Source organism: Clupea harengus, chromosome 8 (genome assembly GCF_900700415.2).
Source record: "Clupea harengus chromosome 8, Ch_v2.0.2, whole genome shotgun sequence".
In the NCBI taxonomy this organism is placed as follows: domain Eukaryota; kingdom Metazoa; phylum Chordata; class Actinopteri; order Clupeiformes; family Clupeidae; genus Clupea; species Clupea harengus.
In genome coordinates, this window is record NC_045159.1 from 17,114,789 (window position 1) to 17,133,304 (window position 18,516).

General features: G+C 42.4%; 2 protein-coding genes across 5 annotated transcripts; one reads left to right on the forward strand and one right to left on the reverse strand.

Annotated features, from left to right (window-relative positions):
• Positions 1 to 861: 861 nt before the first annotated feature.
• zcchc10 (zinc finger, CCHC domain containing 10) lies at positions 862 to 3,017 on the reverse strand. Its single transcript, XM_012827653.3, has 4 exons — positions 2,914 to 3,017; positions 2,286 to 2,444; positions 2,121 to 2,171; positions 862 to 2,030 (listed from the first exon to the last, which is right to left on the reverse strand). Exons 1-4 carry the CDS (start codon positions 2,952 to 2,954, stop codon positions 1,778 to 1,780), a joined length of 504 nt encoding a protein of 167 aa, XP_012683107.1. The 5' UTR covers positions 2,955 to 3,017; the 3' UTR covers positions 862 to 1,777.
• A 1,974-nt stretch (positions 3,018 to 4,991) lies between these two features.
• Positions 4,992 to 18,354, forward strand: hyou1 (hypoxia up-regulated 1). Of its 4 annotated transcripts, none has more exons than XM_042708490.1 (25): positions 4,992 to 5,307; positions 6,313 to 6,382; positions 6,572 to 6,665; positions 6,770 to 6,848; positions 6,966 to 7,120; positions 8,112 to 8,188; positions 8,287 to 8,468; positions 8,623 to 8,738; positions 8,902 to 9,088; positions 9,265 to 9,399; positions 9,757 to 9,839; positions 10,102 to 10,234; positions 10,457 to 10,644; positions 11,162 to 11,300; positions 11,572 to 11,629; positions 12,110 to 12,186; positions 12,308 to 12,466; positions 12,889 to 13,085; positions 13,188 to 13,275; positions 13,637 to 13,893; positions 14,772 to 14,856; positions 14,937 to 15,174; positions 15,322 to 15,426; positions 16,146 to 16,211; positions 16,556 to 18,354. In XM_042708490.1, exons 2-24 carry the CDS (start codon positions 6,319 to 6,321, stop codon positions 16,184 to 16,186), a joined length of 2,937 nt encoding a protein of 978 aa, XP_042564424.1. In that variant the 5' UTR covers positions 4,992 to 5,307; positions 6,313 to 6,318; the 3' UTR covers positions 16,187 to 16,211; positions 16,556 to 18,354. The 4 variants fall into 4 exon arrangements, with proteins under 4 accessions (XP_042564424.1, XP_012683105.2, XP_012683104.2 ...); XM_012827651.3 differs by having other exon boundaries at positions 4,993 to 5,307; positions 15,319 to 15,426; XM_012827650.3 differs by lacking the exon at positions 16,146 to 16,211 and having other exon boundaries at positions 4,997 to 5,307; positions 15,319 to 15,426.
• Positions 18,355 to 18,516: the final 162 nt, after the last annotated feature.

Genomic DNA, 18,516 nt, shown 5'->3' on the forward strand with positions numbered 1-18,516 from the left:
GGGGTACAGTAGTAGCATTATAGGCTATGTCAAATGCAATTCTGCTTTATAGGCAGCGCACAGCGAGACATGAATGTGTAAGGACATGAACACAGGAATGTGTAAGGAAGGTGAAGTCAAATGAAATACTATTGGTTAATGGTTAAAGCCATTGCTTCCCATTTTTTGATTCCTTTATAGCACCACCTATTGGATACAGGAAGTTGGTCCTATTTAACTACTGTGAGATGTAAAATGTGAAACATCTTCTATTGAGTCCTCCATAGATTGGCACATTTATTGCTGCTTGCAACTGTGTTTTATAAATGGAATCATTCAGATATTTTTTTTGTCAACTGTTTTATCAAAAACATGCTCAGAGCATTTGAACTGTTTGTAGATGGAAATTGAATAAAAATTGGAATCTTTCCCATTTCAGAAGTCTGTATTGTCTATATTTAACATATTGGGAACATTTAATTAGGATTTAGATCTGTGCATTTCCAGGGTTATGTGCAATTAGCAAAGAATACCTAGTGTGCAAGCAAGACTGTACAGGGCAGAGCAACTACCTATTATGACCACTAGTGTGGTCATTCATTTTGCAGTGGTTTAAATGGTTTGGTTATAAATGGTTTGCTGGATACAGCCAGCTTACATTTGGACTGTTTAATGGTATTTTCTGTTGTCGGATCACTTCCAACTACTGACCAACAAATCTAGGCGTCCATCAATTTCTGTCCAAACCACCTATGTTTAAAACAAGCACTATATTTAAGTATATGCATGACGTGTAAAAATGACAGGCCTTCACCCCTGCAAAAGAAGCTATAAAATGCATAAAGAGGGGGGCAATAAGACATGCAATAAATGACAAACAACTGCTATAGGAATTTTACTGTCAATATATCTCAATTTTGAAAGCACAACAATGGCAGGGATGTGTTTATTTCTCAGGCTTAAGATCCTACAATACAGCCAAGTAAGCCTAGAATCCTCACCAATACCTCACTGTGCAATTAAGGCACCTGTCTTCCAGATAGAAACTAAATTGAGTAAGACTCGATTTTTTTAAAATTTCTCTCTCTCTCACACACACACACACACACACACACACACACACACACAGAGACATAGTACACTGGTTTACAAATGTCCATGAGGTGAGGATTTCGATTCTACCTCATTGAAAAGTCTTTTAAAAACATTTGACCATTCCTGAAATATTAAGTATTAAATATTAAAGTAGACCATATGCCACCAACTCTGATCTCCATGTCAACCATTAACTCATATTGATATATTTTACCATAACCAGAAGAGTAAATATACAAAGTATTGATAATACCTAAGATTATGTAGTCTATATGTACCCTGTGTAGCCCACTGACTGATCTCACCCCAGTATAGTATTCAGGATAATGCAACAAACATATCCAGGTGTTCTTGCCAACAAAAATGCAAGCTGTCCCTTTCATTAGTACAGTTCACTCAATGGCAAGACAAATGTATAAAACATCTCAACAAATTATTACTTCATCAGTATTTAAACAGGATGCTCAATCATATTACAAAACAGTCAGAGGGAATACAAATCATACATCTTTTATTGAAAAGAACAAAAAAAAAATGTATAGGCTAGGCTTTACCAGTCTCAGGAATGAAGGTCTACAACATATTTACAAGATGCAACCGAGTCATACCAAAAAACTGACTGGGTACAGGTCATCACCTAAGAACATCACCACAAAAACACACGGCAGCGTAAAAAGGAAAGGAAATCTGGGCTTGATGTCCTTCAGGTTTTCTTTTTTCTTTTTACAGGCGGGCCCTGGTCAGAACTGCTGCTGGAGGAATCGGAATCAGATTCAGAGCTGCTGCTACTGCTGCTGCTGCTTGAGGAGGACGAGGAGCTGGAGCTGCCCTCGCTGTCACTGCTGCTGTCCTCCGATGAAGAGGAGCTTGACGACTCGCTGCTATCAGAGGAGGAGTCACTTGAGGAGCTGTCCGAGTCACTGCTGACACCAGTGGAGCTACTCTGGTCTTTATCCCTACAAAAACAAAAAGAGCAATGTCAAACATCAGGCTAGCCACATGATGCAGTTTTAGAATGATTTGTCAAATGAGAATATCTCCATTACTTTTTTCTCCTCTTCTTTTTTCTTTTATCTGTGACTTCTCCCCCATGAGGGCTGTGAGGAAGGACAAAGAGTAGCAGGGTGAATCACGATTGAACAAATCCAAGACCGTTACAACAATACAAGTCTCAAGACACACACACACACACACACACACAATATACTCACGTTATATTTACTTGTTTGTTTTCATTTTCCTTTAGAGTCTTTTTCATCTCTGCAGTCCTAGAGGGCCGGTACAGGTACTTCCGTTTCCCTTTGCACTCGTAGCTCCAGTGCCCAAGTTCTAGACACTTCTGACATTTAACGTTTTGCTTGTTTGCCTCTCTGTTTTAGAATTAACGGGGAATACATAAAAACATAACATATGTTGAATTGGTACCGTTAAAACCTCTATAGACGTTTGCTACACACCACGAGTTTTACCATCAATAATAGGATATCTCGGGTTGCAAAATTATTCACGTCTGTTAACTTTCAAAACATTTCACCAATATATTCAAAATAAATAATGCTAGCTTAAAAGCTAACACTTTCAGGGTAAGGCATTTGGCAAATTTACCAGTGCTTATAATAAATAGATCCTTAAGTAACGACGCACAAAGAGCGGTAACTGTGAGCTGTCCAACTGGTTAGCTAAGAGGCTATTAGCAGTTGGTCCAGTCTTTGAAACGCGGCAAGGTGTAGTATTTCCTTTACAACAAATGCGACACAATATTGCTTACAAAGTACAGAATAACACAGTTGACTACCTGACAAAGAAGGACGTTAGGATACTTTAAAATAGTATACTTACGCTAGCCTTCTAGCAATCAGCCGATGCATTGGGGTCGCCATGTTGACAAAGTTTCGTTTGTGATCCTAAAGATTGTAAAGTAATGAATGAAAATCTCTATATCGCCACCTACTGACTGGGATGAAACTGGCTTTCACACGCTAGTATTTGTAGTAAGTAACATTCTGTAATGTAAATCAGTAGCCTCTCTCCCGGTGTGGGACACCTTATTATAGAACATGAAAACTAAGACTTAAACTAAAACTGGCAGTGAAAAAATTATTTTGTTAACTGAAATAACAATAAAAACGACATTTCTCAAAAACACGAAAAAACTACAATGATCAATGCACCACAAACTAAAACGAAATAGAATTGCAGGTAAAATCAGATTCGTTTTTGTTTCTTCCCTGCAATTGCACTGTGGTTGCTATACCCTTTTGCTCTTTTCTGTTTATCCTATCTTTTTCAGCTTCTATTAATCAAGGCTTTCCTCATAATACCTGAAAAACTAAAACCAACTGTAAAACGAATTAAAAACTAAACAAGTTCCTCAAGGACCTCAAGTGGGAGCTGAACATCAGCTCCCTCACCAAAAGAGCTCAACAGAAGATGCACTTCCTGAGGCAGCTGAAGAAGTTCAACCTGCCAAAGACAATGATGGTGCACTTCTACACCTGCATCATCGAGTCCATCCTCACCTCCTCCATCACCATCTGGTACGCTGCTGCCACTGCCAATGACAAAGGCAGACTGCAGCGTATCATCCGTTCTGCTGTAGAAGGTGATTGGCTGCAATCTGCCATCTCTACCTGACCTGTTTGCCTCCAGGACCCTGAGGCATGCAGGTAAGATTGTGGCCAATCCCTCCCACCCGGGTCACAAACTCTTCGAGGTACTTCCCTCCGGCAGGAGGCTGCGGTCCATCAGGACCAAAACCTCACGCCACAAGACCAGCTTTTTCCCGGCTGCAGTTGGCCTTATCAACAAGGCCTGGGACCCCCACCTGACTTGGACTCTTATCCCGCCCCCACGCCCCCCCCATTAACACACATTACATTGCACATTGCATATTGCACATTACACATTGCACTCCTGTTTTGCATTTTGCATTTTACTTTACTTTTTTATATATCTTTTATTTTATATATTGTTTTTCTTATGTGTAGTACTTATTGTGCTTTTATGTTTTATGTTTATTGTATGCACCTATATACCAAAGCAAATTCCAGGTAGGTGTAAACCGGAAATTAAGATAAATTCTATTTATGCACTCGTGAAACTAAACTGAAATCAAAAACCGAACTGAAAGACTAAACAAAAATAAAAACTTGTGAAAATTTACAAACTACAATAGCCTAATTCTGGTCCGGGCCTCCAGTCCAATCCCTTGAGATGTATTTCAGGTCCACACCTATCAACAAGGACATGTATTGGTAAAAATGTATTTCCAGACCACCAGAATTAGTGAGACAGAACGTGACCTGGCTGTGCAAGGCTTTGCGTCCAGGCCTAAAACATATAGAAAGAAATTACAGGTTACTCCAACTTAGAAGCAGCAGACTAGGGGAGTACTGGAACCGAACAACTTCTGGTAGAAGAGGGTCCTTTGTTAACATTCAAATGAATGTAAGTGGCACCCACCCATAGATGCAGAAAAATGAACCACAGAGTTCTATGCCCAACACTCAATATCTTGTGCCTTGCATCTTACAGTGACTAAACATTGATACTATTTACACGGTCATTCAATTATTAGCTACAATACATAAAACTAGCTAAAATATATATATATAAGGTTTCATATAGGGAACCAAGGTGATATAATCTTACAACGGGACTCAATTTTGTCTTTAGAAAAAAGGGGTAGCACATGATACAAATCATTTTTATTTTTTTGTTCACATTAATGGTTGGTTTTTCTCTCCATGGTTGTTTCCCATTGATTGGACGTGTACCAATCACGAACGCAGATAAACTTGTTGTACCCCTGCTGGACCACTGAATACACTGTCGAAGCCGTGGTTCAGCACGTGGACCTATCGTTGTAGGTAATTTAGAAAGCAGGAGGCGGGCATCGCTTCCACAGGGCAACTGTCACTCGCGGAAGAGCGAGTCCAAAGGATCCAATGAGATCACGCCGCGTCCTGGGCCCAATGGTTAGGTTAGGAACAAGCCGGTGAATGCTAAGGAAAACGCAAGAAGTCCGTGCAGGGAACCTTCCAAGAATAGTGAACGAATGATATGTACCCAACAACACCGAGACTGGTTTTTACTTTAACACGATCGAGATATAACTGCTGAAGGGTATAACAAGGCTCGGACGTTATTCATCTGATTGTTCAGGAACATACAAAGCCAGAAATAACCGGAGTTCTGTAGTCAGTCAAAATCAAAATAACCTGGGTCTTTAAGGTAAGTTCCGACATGTCGGTGTAGTTTGAATGTACACTTCTTTACATAAGACTCATTCTCAATTGCACCATGTTCCTTTTCATTGCACGACTTAGTTGTGACAGCATTATGTGTGTGACAGTGTAGCTAGTTTGCTCATTTAGCAAGTCCGCTAGCTCGCTATCTAAATGAGTGACTGATCAGATGTGTCTAGCCTATTAGCATAGCTACCTAGCTGTAGCAAGAAGGATGGATGGTCTAGTTGTGAACTGGAAGTTATAACTTAAAACACTTTTCATGTGACTTGTAGACGTTAATAGACATGTTAGTGGTTAAAGTTAAATGACTTTGGCCTACCTATTAAGTTGGGTTTAGAATAATGCTGGGTAGTTAGAGGAAGCTAGCTATCTACAACGTCTCACGACGTGACTCTGGCAATCAACGATTCACACGTCGGTGCCGAGAGACTAGAAATTTCTATGCGCATCTGAAAGGCTGCACTGAAGCATCATTGTCTGAAAAAACGTTTTCATTTTATGAACCGAACATTCGAGTGGTTGCTTCAAACAGCTGTGTGACAACGTCGGATTTGCTACTACCAGAACATGATGTTACTGTTATGTCTGAGAACACCGGTAGTAATTTGCAGTGGTAGGTTTAATTGACTGCATCCTTGCAGATTGTTCAGTAATTACTGCCACGTGTATTCAAGCCTTTGTCCACGCTCATGGGCGGGATCATTCACCGTTACACATAAAGGGACTTGAACCTGATGGTGTACCTGTAATCAAGGTGAACTGTCCCCACCTACAGTAGAGGGATTGTACTACTGTCCCAAGGGTCCTGTGGGTACCACATGTATTATGATGGGACACGTCTTCTTGACATGGTTACTTCTATATTCCAACCAAAGGATATAAAGAATACTTTTGTTGAATGCTGTGTATGTTAACTGGCTGACCTTTTTCCGAGATTAGTTTCCAGTACAAGCTCATTGTGTGTGTTTACACATTCTTTCTTCCATAGGTCACCATGAGGAAGATGACACTATGGACCCTATTTTGCCTTGCACTAGCACTCTTGCCTTCTCAAACAGGTGAGATTTCCAAGTGCCAACTTGAAGCCAACGCACTGTCCATTTATATGGTATAGTGTAGCATGAGTATAGCGGTGGAGCCGGAAACCACTGTAACAAACCATATCTGAGAACAGTTTCACTTCCTATTTCTCTGAGTTTACTGTGTGTGTGGTGGTTTGATGCCATGTTTGCCTCACTCACCTGCAGACTCGGTAGCTGTGATGTCTATAGACCTGGGGAGTGAGTGGCTGAAGGTTGCTTTAGTCAAACCTGGTGTGCCAATGGAGATTGTCCTCAACAAGTAAGTTTGAACAGAATGAAGCCTTAATTCCTGATGGTTAAGCAGGAAAACTTTGAAACTGAACATTTTTAAACTGAGCTGTCAACTATTTTCTTTCACCCCAGGGAGTCGAGGAGGAAAACGCCGGTTGCTGTTTGCCTGAAGGACAACGAGCGTCTCTTTGGAGACGGTGCCGTTGGTGTAGTAAGTTTCACCATTCCACACATTTCAATCTCCTGGTTTGACATATCGGCTGTTTCGTTTCTCATTAGACAGTATAGAGATCACTGATGCAAACCCAAATTATTTGTGTGTTGACAGTCTGTGAAGAATCCTAAGGTAGTGTATAGATACATTCAAAACCTTTTGGGGAAGCGTGAGGACAACCCCCAGGTGGTGCAGTACCAGCAACACTTCCCTGAGCACCTATTGGAGAAGGACGAGGAGAGGGGCACTGTGCTTTTCAAGCACTCGGAGTAAGTTGCCCTTTTATGGATTACGCAAACAAACTGGTGTATGAGACAATTCACTTTGGAGAGGGGTTGCATAGTTGTGCTGAAAAAAATATTAGTTGACCAACTGGTTATATCAGTCAGTTTGGAGCTTCACAGTCAGACCTCAGGTACAGATAACTTAAGAAAAGACATGCTTAGATGATAGTTCTGTTCAGCTGGAATCTCACTAAACAGATTGTATGGGATGCGTAGAGAGTTAAAGCCATTCTGAATGGTCTTTCACTTGACTAATTTCTCCACCATGCCACCTAAAAACGCCAAAAAAGACGACGAGGGGTCAAACTTAACTTCACATGAATAACAAAATGACAAACACAGAGGGAATTGCACATGCCGCCATCAAGCTCTGTACGTTGCTGATATGAAGTAATTTGAGGCTGGTAACTAAATTTAAATGGCACAGCAATTTAAGGTATTGTCAGCGGTTTTGGTAGTCAGTTGTTTTGAAACTCAACAGTGACTACTGTATAAGACCAGTCGCGGAGTTTGAATTTTTAGACACAGGTATAGATGTTGAGTCTAAATGGTTCTCATGTACGTTCAGTGTCTAAATCTGATGAACCACAGGGAAGAGTTATCCACTCTTTTTGCATTATCCACTACATCCTTAACTGCAATTTACATTTTCTCAGTTATAGTAGCATACCATTTTTAAAGGCTAACAAACTATAGGTTAATATATTAAAATGTCAAAACATAGGATGCATTGAAGATAAAACTAATACTTTAATAAAGTAAAGACTATTCTATTAAATAAAAGCACTGAGGGTCCAGTATATACATGTAACAGTAATATACCTTTGGGAAAGTATATAATATATATTGTATAAGTAACCTAGCCATCAGAATGCATATTAGATGCTCTTCATGGCACTGGGGGATCTTTGCATATATTTTCCGATGGCCGCTGAGTGTCGAGTGCATACTGATGTTGATCTCTGCTGTCCCACAGGGGGATTGTGTACACGCCAGAGGAACTCCTTGCCATGGTGTTGAATGAATCTAGTGCTATCGCTCAGGACTTTGCAGGTTTGTTTGTGATGCATTTCCAGTGGTAACTGATCTTTACCGCCACTCTCTGGATATTTTAGATCTGACGTGGGACTCTTTGTTTGTTATTTTTACAGAGCAACCCGTTAAAGATGCAGTGATCACGGTTCCAGCCTTTTTCAATCAGGCAGAGAGAAGGGCAGTCCTGCAGGCCGCCCAGATAGCAGGCGTGAAGGTCCTTCAGCTCATCAATGACAACACAGCTGTGGCTTTGAACTATGGCGTGTTCAGGAGGAAGGACATCAACTCGACTGCACAGGTAAAGACTTGGTCAAACTCCTCTGAGTGAGAATACTCAGCAGGAATTGTGTTTGAGAAGAAATTTCAGTACTAAGCAGAAGTGTGTAGCGTACATATCCCACCCCTGTTTCCCTCACGTTACTCATATATGTGTGTGTGTTATCTCCGCACAGAATGTAATGTTCTATGACATGGGCTCTGGAAGCACGACAGCCACCATTGTCACGTACCAGACTGTGAAGACTAAAGAGTCCGGAACACAGCCCCAGCTGCAGATCAGAGGAATAGGGTGAGACCCCACATTAATCACTTTCTCATTTTTCACTTAATAGCTGAGACGGCAAAACACAATAGCTGGTGTTTTTGTCTGTTCTGTCTTTTTATTTATTTGAATAATCGATGTAAAAAATTGTTTTGTTTGTTCATTGATGTACATTTATTTTCTAATCAAGGTTTGATCGGACTCTGGGAGGTTTTGAAATGGAGCTTCGTCTGCGAGACCACTTGGCCAAGCTGTTTAACGAGCAGAAGAAGTCCAAGAAGGATGTGCGGGAGAACGTGCGGGCCATGGCTAAGCTCCTCAAGGAGTCCCAGAGGCTCAAGACTGTGCTCAGTGCCAACGCTGAACACTCGGCTCAGGTCAGATGACGGGCCGTGACACACTCGCACGTCGTAGAGGAACAAAACGTTTTGTACTGAATTAGGGAATTGATCTTGAAAACCATGATCTTGCTTAAGTTAATCCCCAGTGTATCTTCAAAATATTATTTCATATTGTTGTGAAATAACAAAAATCAACTCTGTGGTTTTTGCAGGTTGAGGGGCTCATGGATGATATTGACTTCAAGGCGAAGGTGACTCGGGTGGACTTTGAGGAGCTTTGCCAGGATCTGTTTGACAGGGTGCCAGGGCCCGTCCAGGACGCACTCACCTCAGCGGAGATGTCTCTGGTGAGTGCACCTTCACAGGAGCCCCGGCCATCCTGCCTGGAGGTGGATGTGTACATGCAAGTGGATGTACATGCTTAATTGCCTTTTTGTTGTGGTGCGGCAAGAGTTCGCTTTTGACAGATGAGACCTAGTTGTAGTGTTGACTTATTTAGTGCCAGCTATTGGAGTCCAGTTCCAAAAGGTTGTGATAATAGTGTCAAAGTAAAGCTGCTGATGTGTTTGGTCAGTTCAGCTGGAATAATACTAAATAGAGGGCCAGTTGAAGAGGGACACCCATGTCGTCTAAGCACTTCTGGGTAGGCTTACTTTATGGTGCTGGTCTTGCAGAGCTAAATGTTAAACATCTTTTATGTACAGGATGAACTTGAGCAGGTCATCCTTGTTGGAGGAGCAACTCGGGTGCCAAAGGTACAGGAGGCCCTGCTGAAGGCTGTACGCAAGTATGTCCTCATTGTCAAGGGTTTCAGAATGATTTCAGAATAATAATAATAAAATAATGAAAACAATCTGGATTGAAACTGTTAAAACATAAGAAAACGTGGAAAAACAAGTGTATGTAATGAGAATAATATTGTATTTATAAAGGGTTTATTCATATTTCCAGCATGTGATGTGTTCAGCACAGGTTCCGAACTGAATAAAGGACTCATGAAGTTGAAATGCGTGTTTATGTAACTGTAATACGCCCCGACTCTGTTTCAGAGAGGAGTTAGGGAAGAACATCAATGCTGACGAGGCTGCTGCTATGGGAGCCGTGTACCAGGCAGCGGCCCTCAGCAAAGCCTTCAAGGTCAAGCCATTCATCGTGCGAGACGCTGCCGTGTTCCCTATTCAGGTAGGGGTTTATTGTCACGTCCACATGAGTTGCTAATTGCAGTTTTGACCAGACACAGTAGCTGAAGCCCTCCAAGGGGTAGTTATGTGTGCAGTCAGAATGAAGGACATTCCAGGAAGATATGTTTTGTCTAGGATATTTGATCTTGGTTGAGGAAGCTGCAGACTTCATGCAGACCTATGAAAACGCTGAACATGCGACGGTGTTGCTTTTGATCTTCAGGTGGAGTTCAGCAGGGAGACGGAGGAAGAGGATGGGACGACGAGCGTGAAGCACAACAAGCGCGTCCTGTTCCAGCGCATGTCTCCCTACCCCCAGAGAAAGGTCATCACCTTCAACCGCTACACGGATGACTTTGTTTTCAACATCAATTACGGCGACCTCAGCTTCCTCAAAGAACAGGACCTGAGGTAAGCCGTTTTAACGGCATGCATGTGAACAACACAAGAGCACACAAAACCACGGCCAAACTTGATTTTTAAAGAAGTATTATGGAGTCTTTGTCTAAATCTAGCCAGCTACCTACCATGCATGAAAAAAACGTGCACCAAAAAACACCACCAGCAACACAGTTGGCACTGATGAAGGCTTTCTTACATGCTTACTGGCATCTTTTTGGTGATATTGTTGGCGATGTGCTGTGAAGGCTTTTCTTACATTTTCGCGGAGTGTTCCGACCCAAACCACTAAACTACATAGGGGACAGTTCGAGAGCATGACAGATGTGTTTATCTGTCCTTCACATGACCATATTCCATCAACATGAATGTGAAGATGATGCCAAAAGTAATTGATCATAAAAATAAAAACGATGTTCATGTAGTAAACACACATGGCTTTGACAAATTATGTATTTTTTTCTCCTTTAAATACTGTTTTGAGCCGTTGTAGTGTGGGCGTGAAAATGATGGTGTTTCTCTTGTGCAGTATGTTTGGCTCTGTCAACCTGACCACAGTGAGGTTGACCGGAGTGGGTACCAGCTTTCAGAAGCACGGCGACGCCGAGTCAAAGGGAATCAAGGCGCACTTCAACATGGACGAGAGCGGCGTGCTCATGCTGGACAGGGTGAGTTCCAAGAGCTCTCCAGCCAATCCGCTGCCATCTTAGTGTCTTATGGTGCCACACTCTACTTTCTACTCTAGTTTCCGCTGGGAAGGGTTTATGGCACAGATTTTATTATTATTATTTCTTAATTTTTTGGTTTGGTGATACTGGATCACAGTAAGAGTTATTGTATCAAAAATGACCACTAAATAAAATCAGATGAGTTATTTGTCAAATTTCAAAAACATGGAGAAGGAGGTCGTTATAATGGTGTTAATGACTGCTCTCTCAGGTGGAGTCTGTGTTTGAGACGATTGTGGAGGAGAAAGAAGAGGAATCCACTCTGACAAGTACGTTCTTTAATTCCTCACTGAATAAAATCGTAATACACCGTAATTCACCAGCCCTCTCATTCCTCTTTCTGAACAACGTAATTCACCAACCCCTCCAGGACTTTGTGATCTTGGCAGTTTTCTTCTATTACCACAATATTTCAATAAAATAACAGTAATGGAGTTTCTGCATTATTTGTGATTCGATTTTATCCAACTCAAAATAACCACATTTCTTGAGAATTTCCACTGCAAATTCAGTTACTTTTTGCCACAGCAATCACAACAAACCCCCTTCTGGAGGGATTGTGTAGTGCAGATATTGTAATGAAAGTGGGGTCTGAAGCTGGTGCACGTGTGCTTCTCTGAAAGAAGTGACTTTTTCAGCTCTGTACCTCTATAGCAATTATTACAGCAGTGTTGATAAGAGATGATGATGATGATATTGGAGAATAAGCCATGATCACAACTATTATGTTTTGCACACTTTTGTTTCAGAACTTGGTAACACAATTCAGAGTCTGTTTGGAGGCGGAGGCTCAGAAACCAGTCCAAATGTGACTGAACCCGTGCAGGTGAGGTCTCACATGGAACGTGTGTGTGTGTAACAATCAACCCCCAAATGTGACAGAACCCGTGCAGGTGTGTGTGTGTGTGTGTGACCATCTAACAATCAACCCCCTAATGTGGTTCCAGGACGAAGAGGAGGTTCCCCCTGAGGCCGGTAAAGAACCAGAGGAGCAGGATCAGAAGGAGCCCGTCGTGGAGGAGAAGCCGGAAGCTGGAGAGCAGACCACCGAGGAGCCCAAGACTGAGGAGAAGACCACCGAAGACGGGGCAGACAACGCCTCTGAGGTAGGCTTCTCCTCTGGGTCTGTCTTCGTCTTCTCTTAAGGGTGCAATGCCATGTTTTGTTCCATGGATAGTGAGGTTTTATAGCTTACATTTCTCCCCAAGGAATGACCCCAACCTTTTTTTAACTTGTGAGGGTGTGCAAATGCCAGACACCTGCCTTGTGACCTGAAAAAGTGTTGCTTTCATGTTGCATGACACTTCAGAGTGTATGCTTTTATTTTAATCTGTAAATCAATCATCACTGTTTATAAGCCCCTGTCGAGTACATTTCCTGTTTGAAATCATGCCGTGCTGCTCGTCGCTCCTTTAGTTAAGTTAACCACCGTAAAGTTTGACAAGGTCTGATGTCCGACACAGAAACCTCGTTAGTTAACAGCTTTAAAAGTTTCCAGGCGTATGACATTGGAACTTGTGTTGAACAGGCAGGCAAGACTGAAGAGACGGAGGAGAAGTCTGACAAGGCCCCCGAGGGAGAGCAAGCTGAACCTAAGGATGCTGAGGAGGACAAAAAGGCAAAATTGCAGAAAAAGAGCAAGATCTCTGTAGATGTTGGCGCAGATCTCCAGGTGAACGACGTATTGGACCCCAGCATAGATGCCATCGAGTCCTCCAAGAAGAAGTAGGTGTCTGTTGCTCTGCCTGTCTTCATTTCTCCCCTCTCACTGTAAAATGACCTGATCGTGCAAGATGGCGGATCTATTAAAGACCGATGCCATGTCAGATTGCAGGATCTGACTGATCGGGACCTGGAGAAACACGAGCGGGAGAAGTCTCTGAACAGCCTGGAGGCCTTCATCTTTGAGACGCAGGTATGGAGTGTGTGTCCCCCCCCCCCCCCCCCCTCAGTCTCCGTCTTTGGGTCACATGGTTGTTTGTTTGCACATGTTGAGTAGAGGCAAGTATGGAGAGAGGAAGTCTCCTCCTTACAATTACTTTGTTATTAAGCAGACAGTGTTGGGTTATTCTGTCATTTAAAATGTCTTGGTATTTGGCATTACATTTGTACTTGATCACTCACTACGGTGTTCTTCTTAGTGTTTGGCTTTAACTTTAAAAACATGAGCTTTCATGATGGGTACATGGTAATAAAACTCTTTCATTCAAGTTCAGTTTCGGTTAATAGGGAGAATGTGCCACGTCATATGACGTGACGTGTCTGTCCCCCCTCAGGACAAGCTGTACCAGGACGAGTACCAGGCCGTGGTGGCCGAGGAGGAGAAGGAGCAGCTCTCGGGCAAGCTGAGCGAGGCCTCCGGCTGGATGGACGAGGAGGGCTACACGGCCGGCACCAAGGAGCTGAAGGAGAAGCTGTCGGAGCTGAGAAAGGCGTGCAAGGCCATGTTCTTCAGGGTGGACGAGCGCAGGAAGTGGCCAGACCGCCTGGCCGCCCTCGACAGCAGGCTCAACCAGTCCACCTTCTTCCTCAAGTGAGTGGAGGACACGCGGATCTGGAGGCAGTGTTAATGCTGTGGCTCAGTTTTTCATTAGTGCTGTGGCTTGGGCTGTTTTAAATTGGTTTTGTAAACAAAAGCAACCGTTTGCTTTTAATCTCAGAGCCAGATAATCATCATGAAGGAAATTAATTACAGGCTCTTAACGGTTCAGACTCTGATGCATTTCATGAGTGTCCCTTGAGTAAATCTCTTTGTTACTCAACACCCATCATCACTGCTCTGTTGAGTCAGTCCATTAAGAGCAGTTCCTAGTAACTTGAGAGACTTATGCTAACGAGTTCACTTGGCAACATTACAGCTCTGTTGATAGACTTATGCGTTTTTCTTTTGGGTCCACGGTTGCTGAAACATTGGTTGCACAACAGGGAACAATATTTTTCTTCATAAAAAGTTGTTTTGGTCTTTTGGAAAATTGTATATTTTACGCCTAACCTCTAAAATCTTTTGGGATTCCTTCTGGTCTGACAATTGAAATGCTTTTTTTTCACAACACAATCACGCAAATGAAATGAAAAGTTTCTGGAAAGATGTTTTGGAGTAATCACTTTCCCTTGTCTTTCCTATTCAATCTCAGGTTCACCTTACACACACTTATTCTCCCATGCAGATTAAGCTTTATGCAGTTCTGCACCATCATGTCTGCCATGCAGTTTCCTTAACAGCTAGCCCAGAGCACAAAGCATGGTTTTCTAAATGCCGAAATTATTGTGTGTGTTTTTTTAATTTTTTTTATAGTTATTTTATATGTTTAGTTATTGCTCAAGCCTCAGGGTGGACCACATGAGGAAATGCACTAAGAAAAATAAATCTCTCACTTTCTTTCTTTCTTTTTTCTATTTTCTCCCCTGCAGAGGCGCTAAACTCATCCCTGAGATCGACCAAATCTTTACCGATGTGGAGCTGAAGACTCTGGAGAAAGTCATAAATGACACGACTGTAAGTTCTGACATGGCTGATGGTTAATAGTGTGACGTCGGAGCTTGTGCCATTTCATTGATCTGTACCACCTCCTTCAGGTTTGGAAGAATGAGACCGTAGCGGAGCAGGAGAAGCGGTCCCCCTCAGAGAGGCCTGTGCTGCTGTCCAAAGACATCGACGCCAAGATCGGCCTGCTGGACCGGGAGGTCAACTACCTGATCAATAAGATGAAGTTCACCAAGCCCAAGCCCAAGCCCAAACCCAAGGAGAAGAACGCCACCAGCTCCGAGAGCAGCAAAGCCAACAGCAGCTCAACGAGCACCGAGGATAAGCCAGGTGAATATATCTTTCTTTCTTTCTGTCTCTCCCTTGCTCTCTCTCACTCACCTACACACACACACACACACACATGCAGGATACGTTTTGGAAGATGGTGTTTGGCTTAACGCCTTGACTCTGTCTTGTGTTCCGTTCTGCTAGTAGAAGCTGAGGAAGTGGTGAAGCCCGCTGAAGAGCCGCCTACAGCAAAGAAGGAGGCGTCCACAACAGAAAAGGAACCGCACACGGCAGAAGAAACGACGACAACCGGTAGGTGTCAGGAAAATGGATTTACATCTTTTAACAAATGTTTGAGAAACACCAGGTTTTTCCTCTCACTACAAACACAGCACTGAATTGGCATGTAGTACATCACCATTTATTTAGTGACAGTGTCATTTTACTCTTAAGTATGGTGTTCCATATTGAGTGTCCGTGCCTAACAGGGCTTTGGTTACTCAGTAGTTACATAATGCGTGAACAATGTGTACTTGCTATGGGCACATATGCAAGTACATGTATACCCATGTATATACATGAAGAGGCTTAGTACAAACATTTGATCCTCTTAACTGGAGATTTTTTCGATATTTGATGCCACAGAATAAAAATATCCCTAGATCTAAACAAACACTTGAATCCAAGAAAGTACACGGCAAACAGAACCATACAGACAACTTCAATCATTTCAAATGGTTAAACAAAAGAATAACGGCTGATTGTTACCACAACTGTTCAAAATGATTGATCGGCCATGTTGGTGAAGGACCATACCTTTCACCTCCTCATGTCGGGTACTAAATGGTATGTGATGTGGTTCCGCTGTAACAAGGCTGCTTCGGGTGGTGCTGGGAGGGGGGGACTGCATGAACACGGGCCGAGGTGCAGGCACTCATGGGGAGGCTAATCAGAAAGGGACGTTTTTGATTCAATTGGCTAATGGAGAAGTTAGTGTCTTAGCCCTTTTTTTACTTTATCTCACTCTTCAGAGAAATATTTGCACAGCAGGAGAGATACGGAACAGTTGTAACACTTCTTACTCAATTGCACAAAAGGTAATGTGACCCAAAAGCTTTGACATTCTTATTGAATGAGCGTCCATGTGCTTCCACACTTTCAGTCTTGGGCTGCCTTTCCCAAAAGCTCCGTTGTGCCCCCGCCATTGAAACACTCTCTTTGGTTGAGATGGTCACAGCACAACGATACTTTGGAAAACACAAGCCTGACCTGGTTCTTGTGTTACAAGAGGTTCACAAGAACACAGCTTTTTGCATGCTGTCAGAAAATACCATTTTGCACTTTTATTTAATGGTATTTATTTATTTGTACTTTTTATTTATTTTTTTACTTTTACCTATGATTACTAATAGACTTTTTTTGCTTCCTCTTTCATTTACAGATAAACCAGAAGACAGCAATTCAAATCATACACCAGACGAGTTATAACAACTGGAACTAAAGTATCTCTTTGTATTTATTGACCGTGTAATGGTTCAGGTTTACTTTGTCAGCCCGTCATCGTTTTTTTTTTCTCTCTCTTTTGGCGTTCAGCAGAATGTGGTCACTGGGTCAGATTGGACGCTGTAGAGGTGTGCATTTTCCAGCGTCATCCGAGATGGCAGGGAATGCGGCAGAAACCGATCTGGCCCTGACCGGCCTCCTCTCCTCTCCTCTCCTCCCCTCTGCGCCGTATCAGGGCCAGATCCGCCTCCTCTGACTCCCGTGCCATCTGGGGTCCCCCTAAACCACTTTTGTTTCCCTCCCCTTCCTTAGTCCCTTTTTATGTTCACCAAGTTTGTGAACAGCAAGAACCCCCCCCCCCCCCCCACACACACACACACACACACACTGTCACCAAAAGAATGTAGAAACATTGAGAAATAGTTCCAGAACTGGGTGGAAAGAACGTGGAACCCTTGTAATGAGAGGCTATCATGGTTTCAGCTTATAAAAATAGTTCCACCGAATCTCTTCATTAGCACTCTGCATAGACATCAATGCTGTGCGTGCTGAGTATGTAAGATGCTGACGCGTCAGGCCATTTTATTAGCTGGAAAGGTTGATGGATCTTCAGTGTACAGTGGTTATGTTATTTTTATATAAATATATATACCGATGAAGCATGATTTCAATCAGTAGTGCCTAATTTAAAATGAGCTTGTTCTGTGAATTCTGTGTAATTTGGGGGGCATCCGGTTCCATGGCAAAAGAAACCTGAATCTGTTCAGCAAAGCGTTTTTGAATGTTCTCTGGACTGCTGTGGGACCTGTCTGATGTTCTTGCTGTTTACTCTCCTCACTGGTGTCCTGACCCCTTTGCATCTGGCGTGTGTTGTGTTGATGAGTAAATGAATATTTTTTTGCAGTATCAAGTACATGAAAATAGCCTGACACCGTGTGCTTTCTGCATCGTCTTGTCATTGACCACGTCTCATCGCACACAAAGTACTGCACTCTGTCCCCCCCCCCCCGCCCCGTCTCCCATGATTTGTTGTTTTGGTTGTACTCCCATTTCAGAACTGCTTACCTGGTCCGTTCTTTTCCTTTTTTTTTCTCAGAAAGCACTTGTTCCACACCATGAAATACACAGCCACCCTAACCCATTCATTTCATGTCCTGTTCGTCTGTTTTACATGAGTTTGGGTACTTCTGTGGAGGGGGAAACCGCGTTGGGCTTGGAAAGGGAGAACATTTTTTTTGTTTTATTTTTTTTTTTGTTTCTGAATTGTTAATAAAGTTTTTTTTTTTTAAAGAAACTTCTCTTTGACCCTTTTTTTCCATTTCCAGAAACCGGCTGGTTATTTATGAGGGTGGGAATGGTAAGTGGGTTGTGTGCAGTATTTTGGAGATTTCATCAGCCAGGTTTTAGGAGCCAACCTTGTGCCCAAGTTACTGCAGACTCCAGATGAGTCTAACTCACTTCTTATGCTTGTTGAAATTGCAGTGAAGTACCAGAATTAGTTTCAAGTTATTGACATTTAACACATATCCTGATGACCGCTTCACTGGTCTTGCAAAGACTGGATACCATGCTTAGAGTTGTTGCATTAGAATGGCAAATCAATTAGTTGTTTCACCCAAACCTTCTTGAAATTGTTTCTAAAAATCCTTACATTTGATGTTTCCAGAAGGGTCAGCAACCCTGGTGAAATCACCATTATCAATTCACAATAAAATCAAATTATTCTGGACAATAAAATGGTTCCCTTATATTTTAATAAAAACAATATTTAAAAACTATTATGTAGAAAATGGAGCCATATGTTGAAAATCAAGTATCATATGCCCCCCTCAAGCTTTTCAATGCAATACCATCTGTACGGATAATGAATTACACTACATGATGCATGAAAGTTTAAGC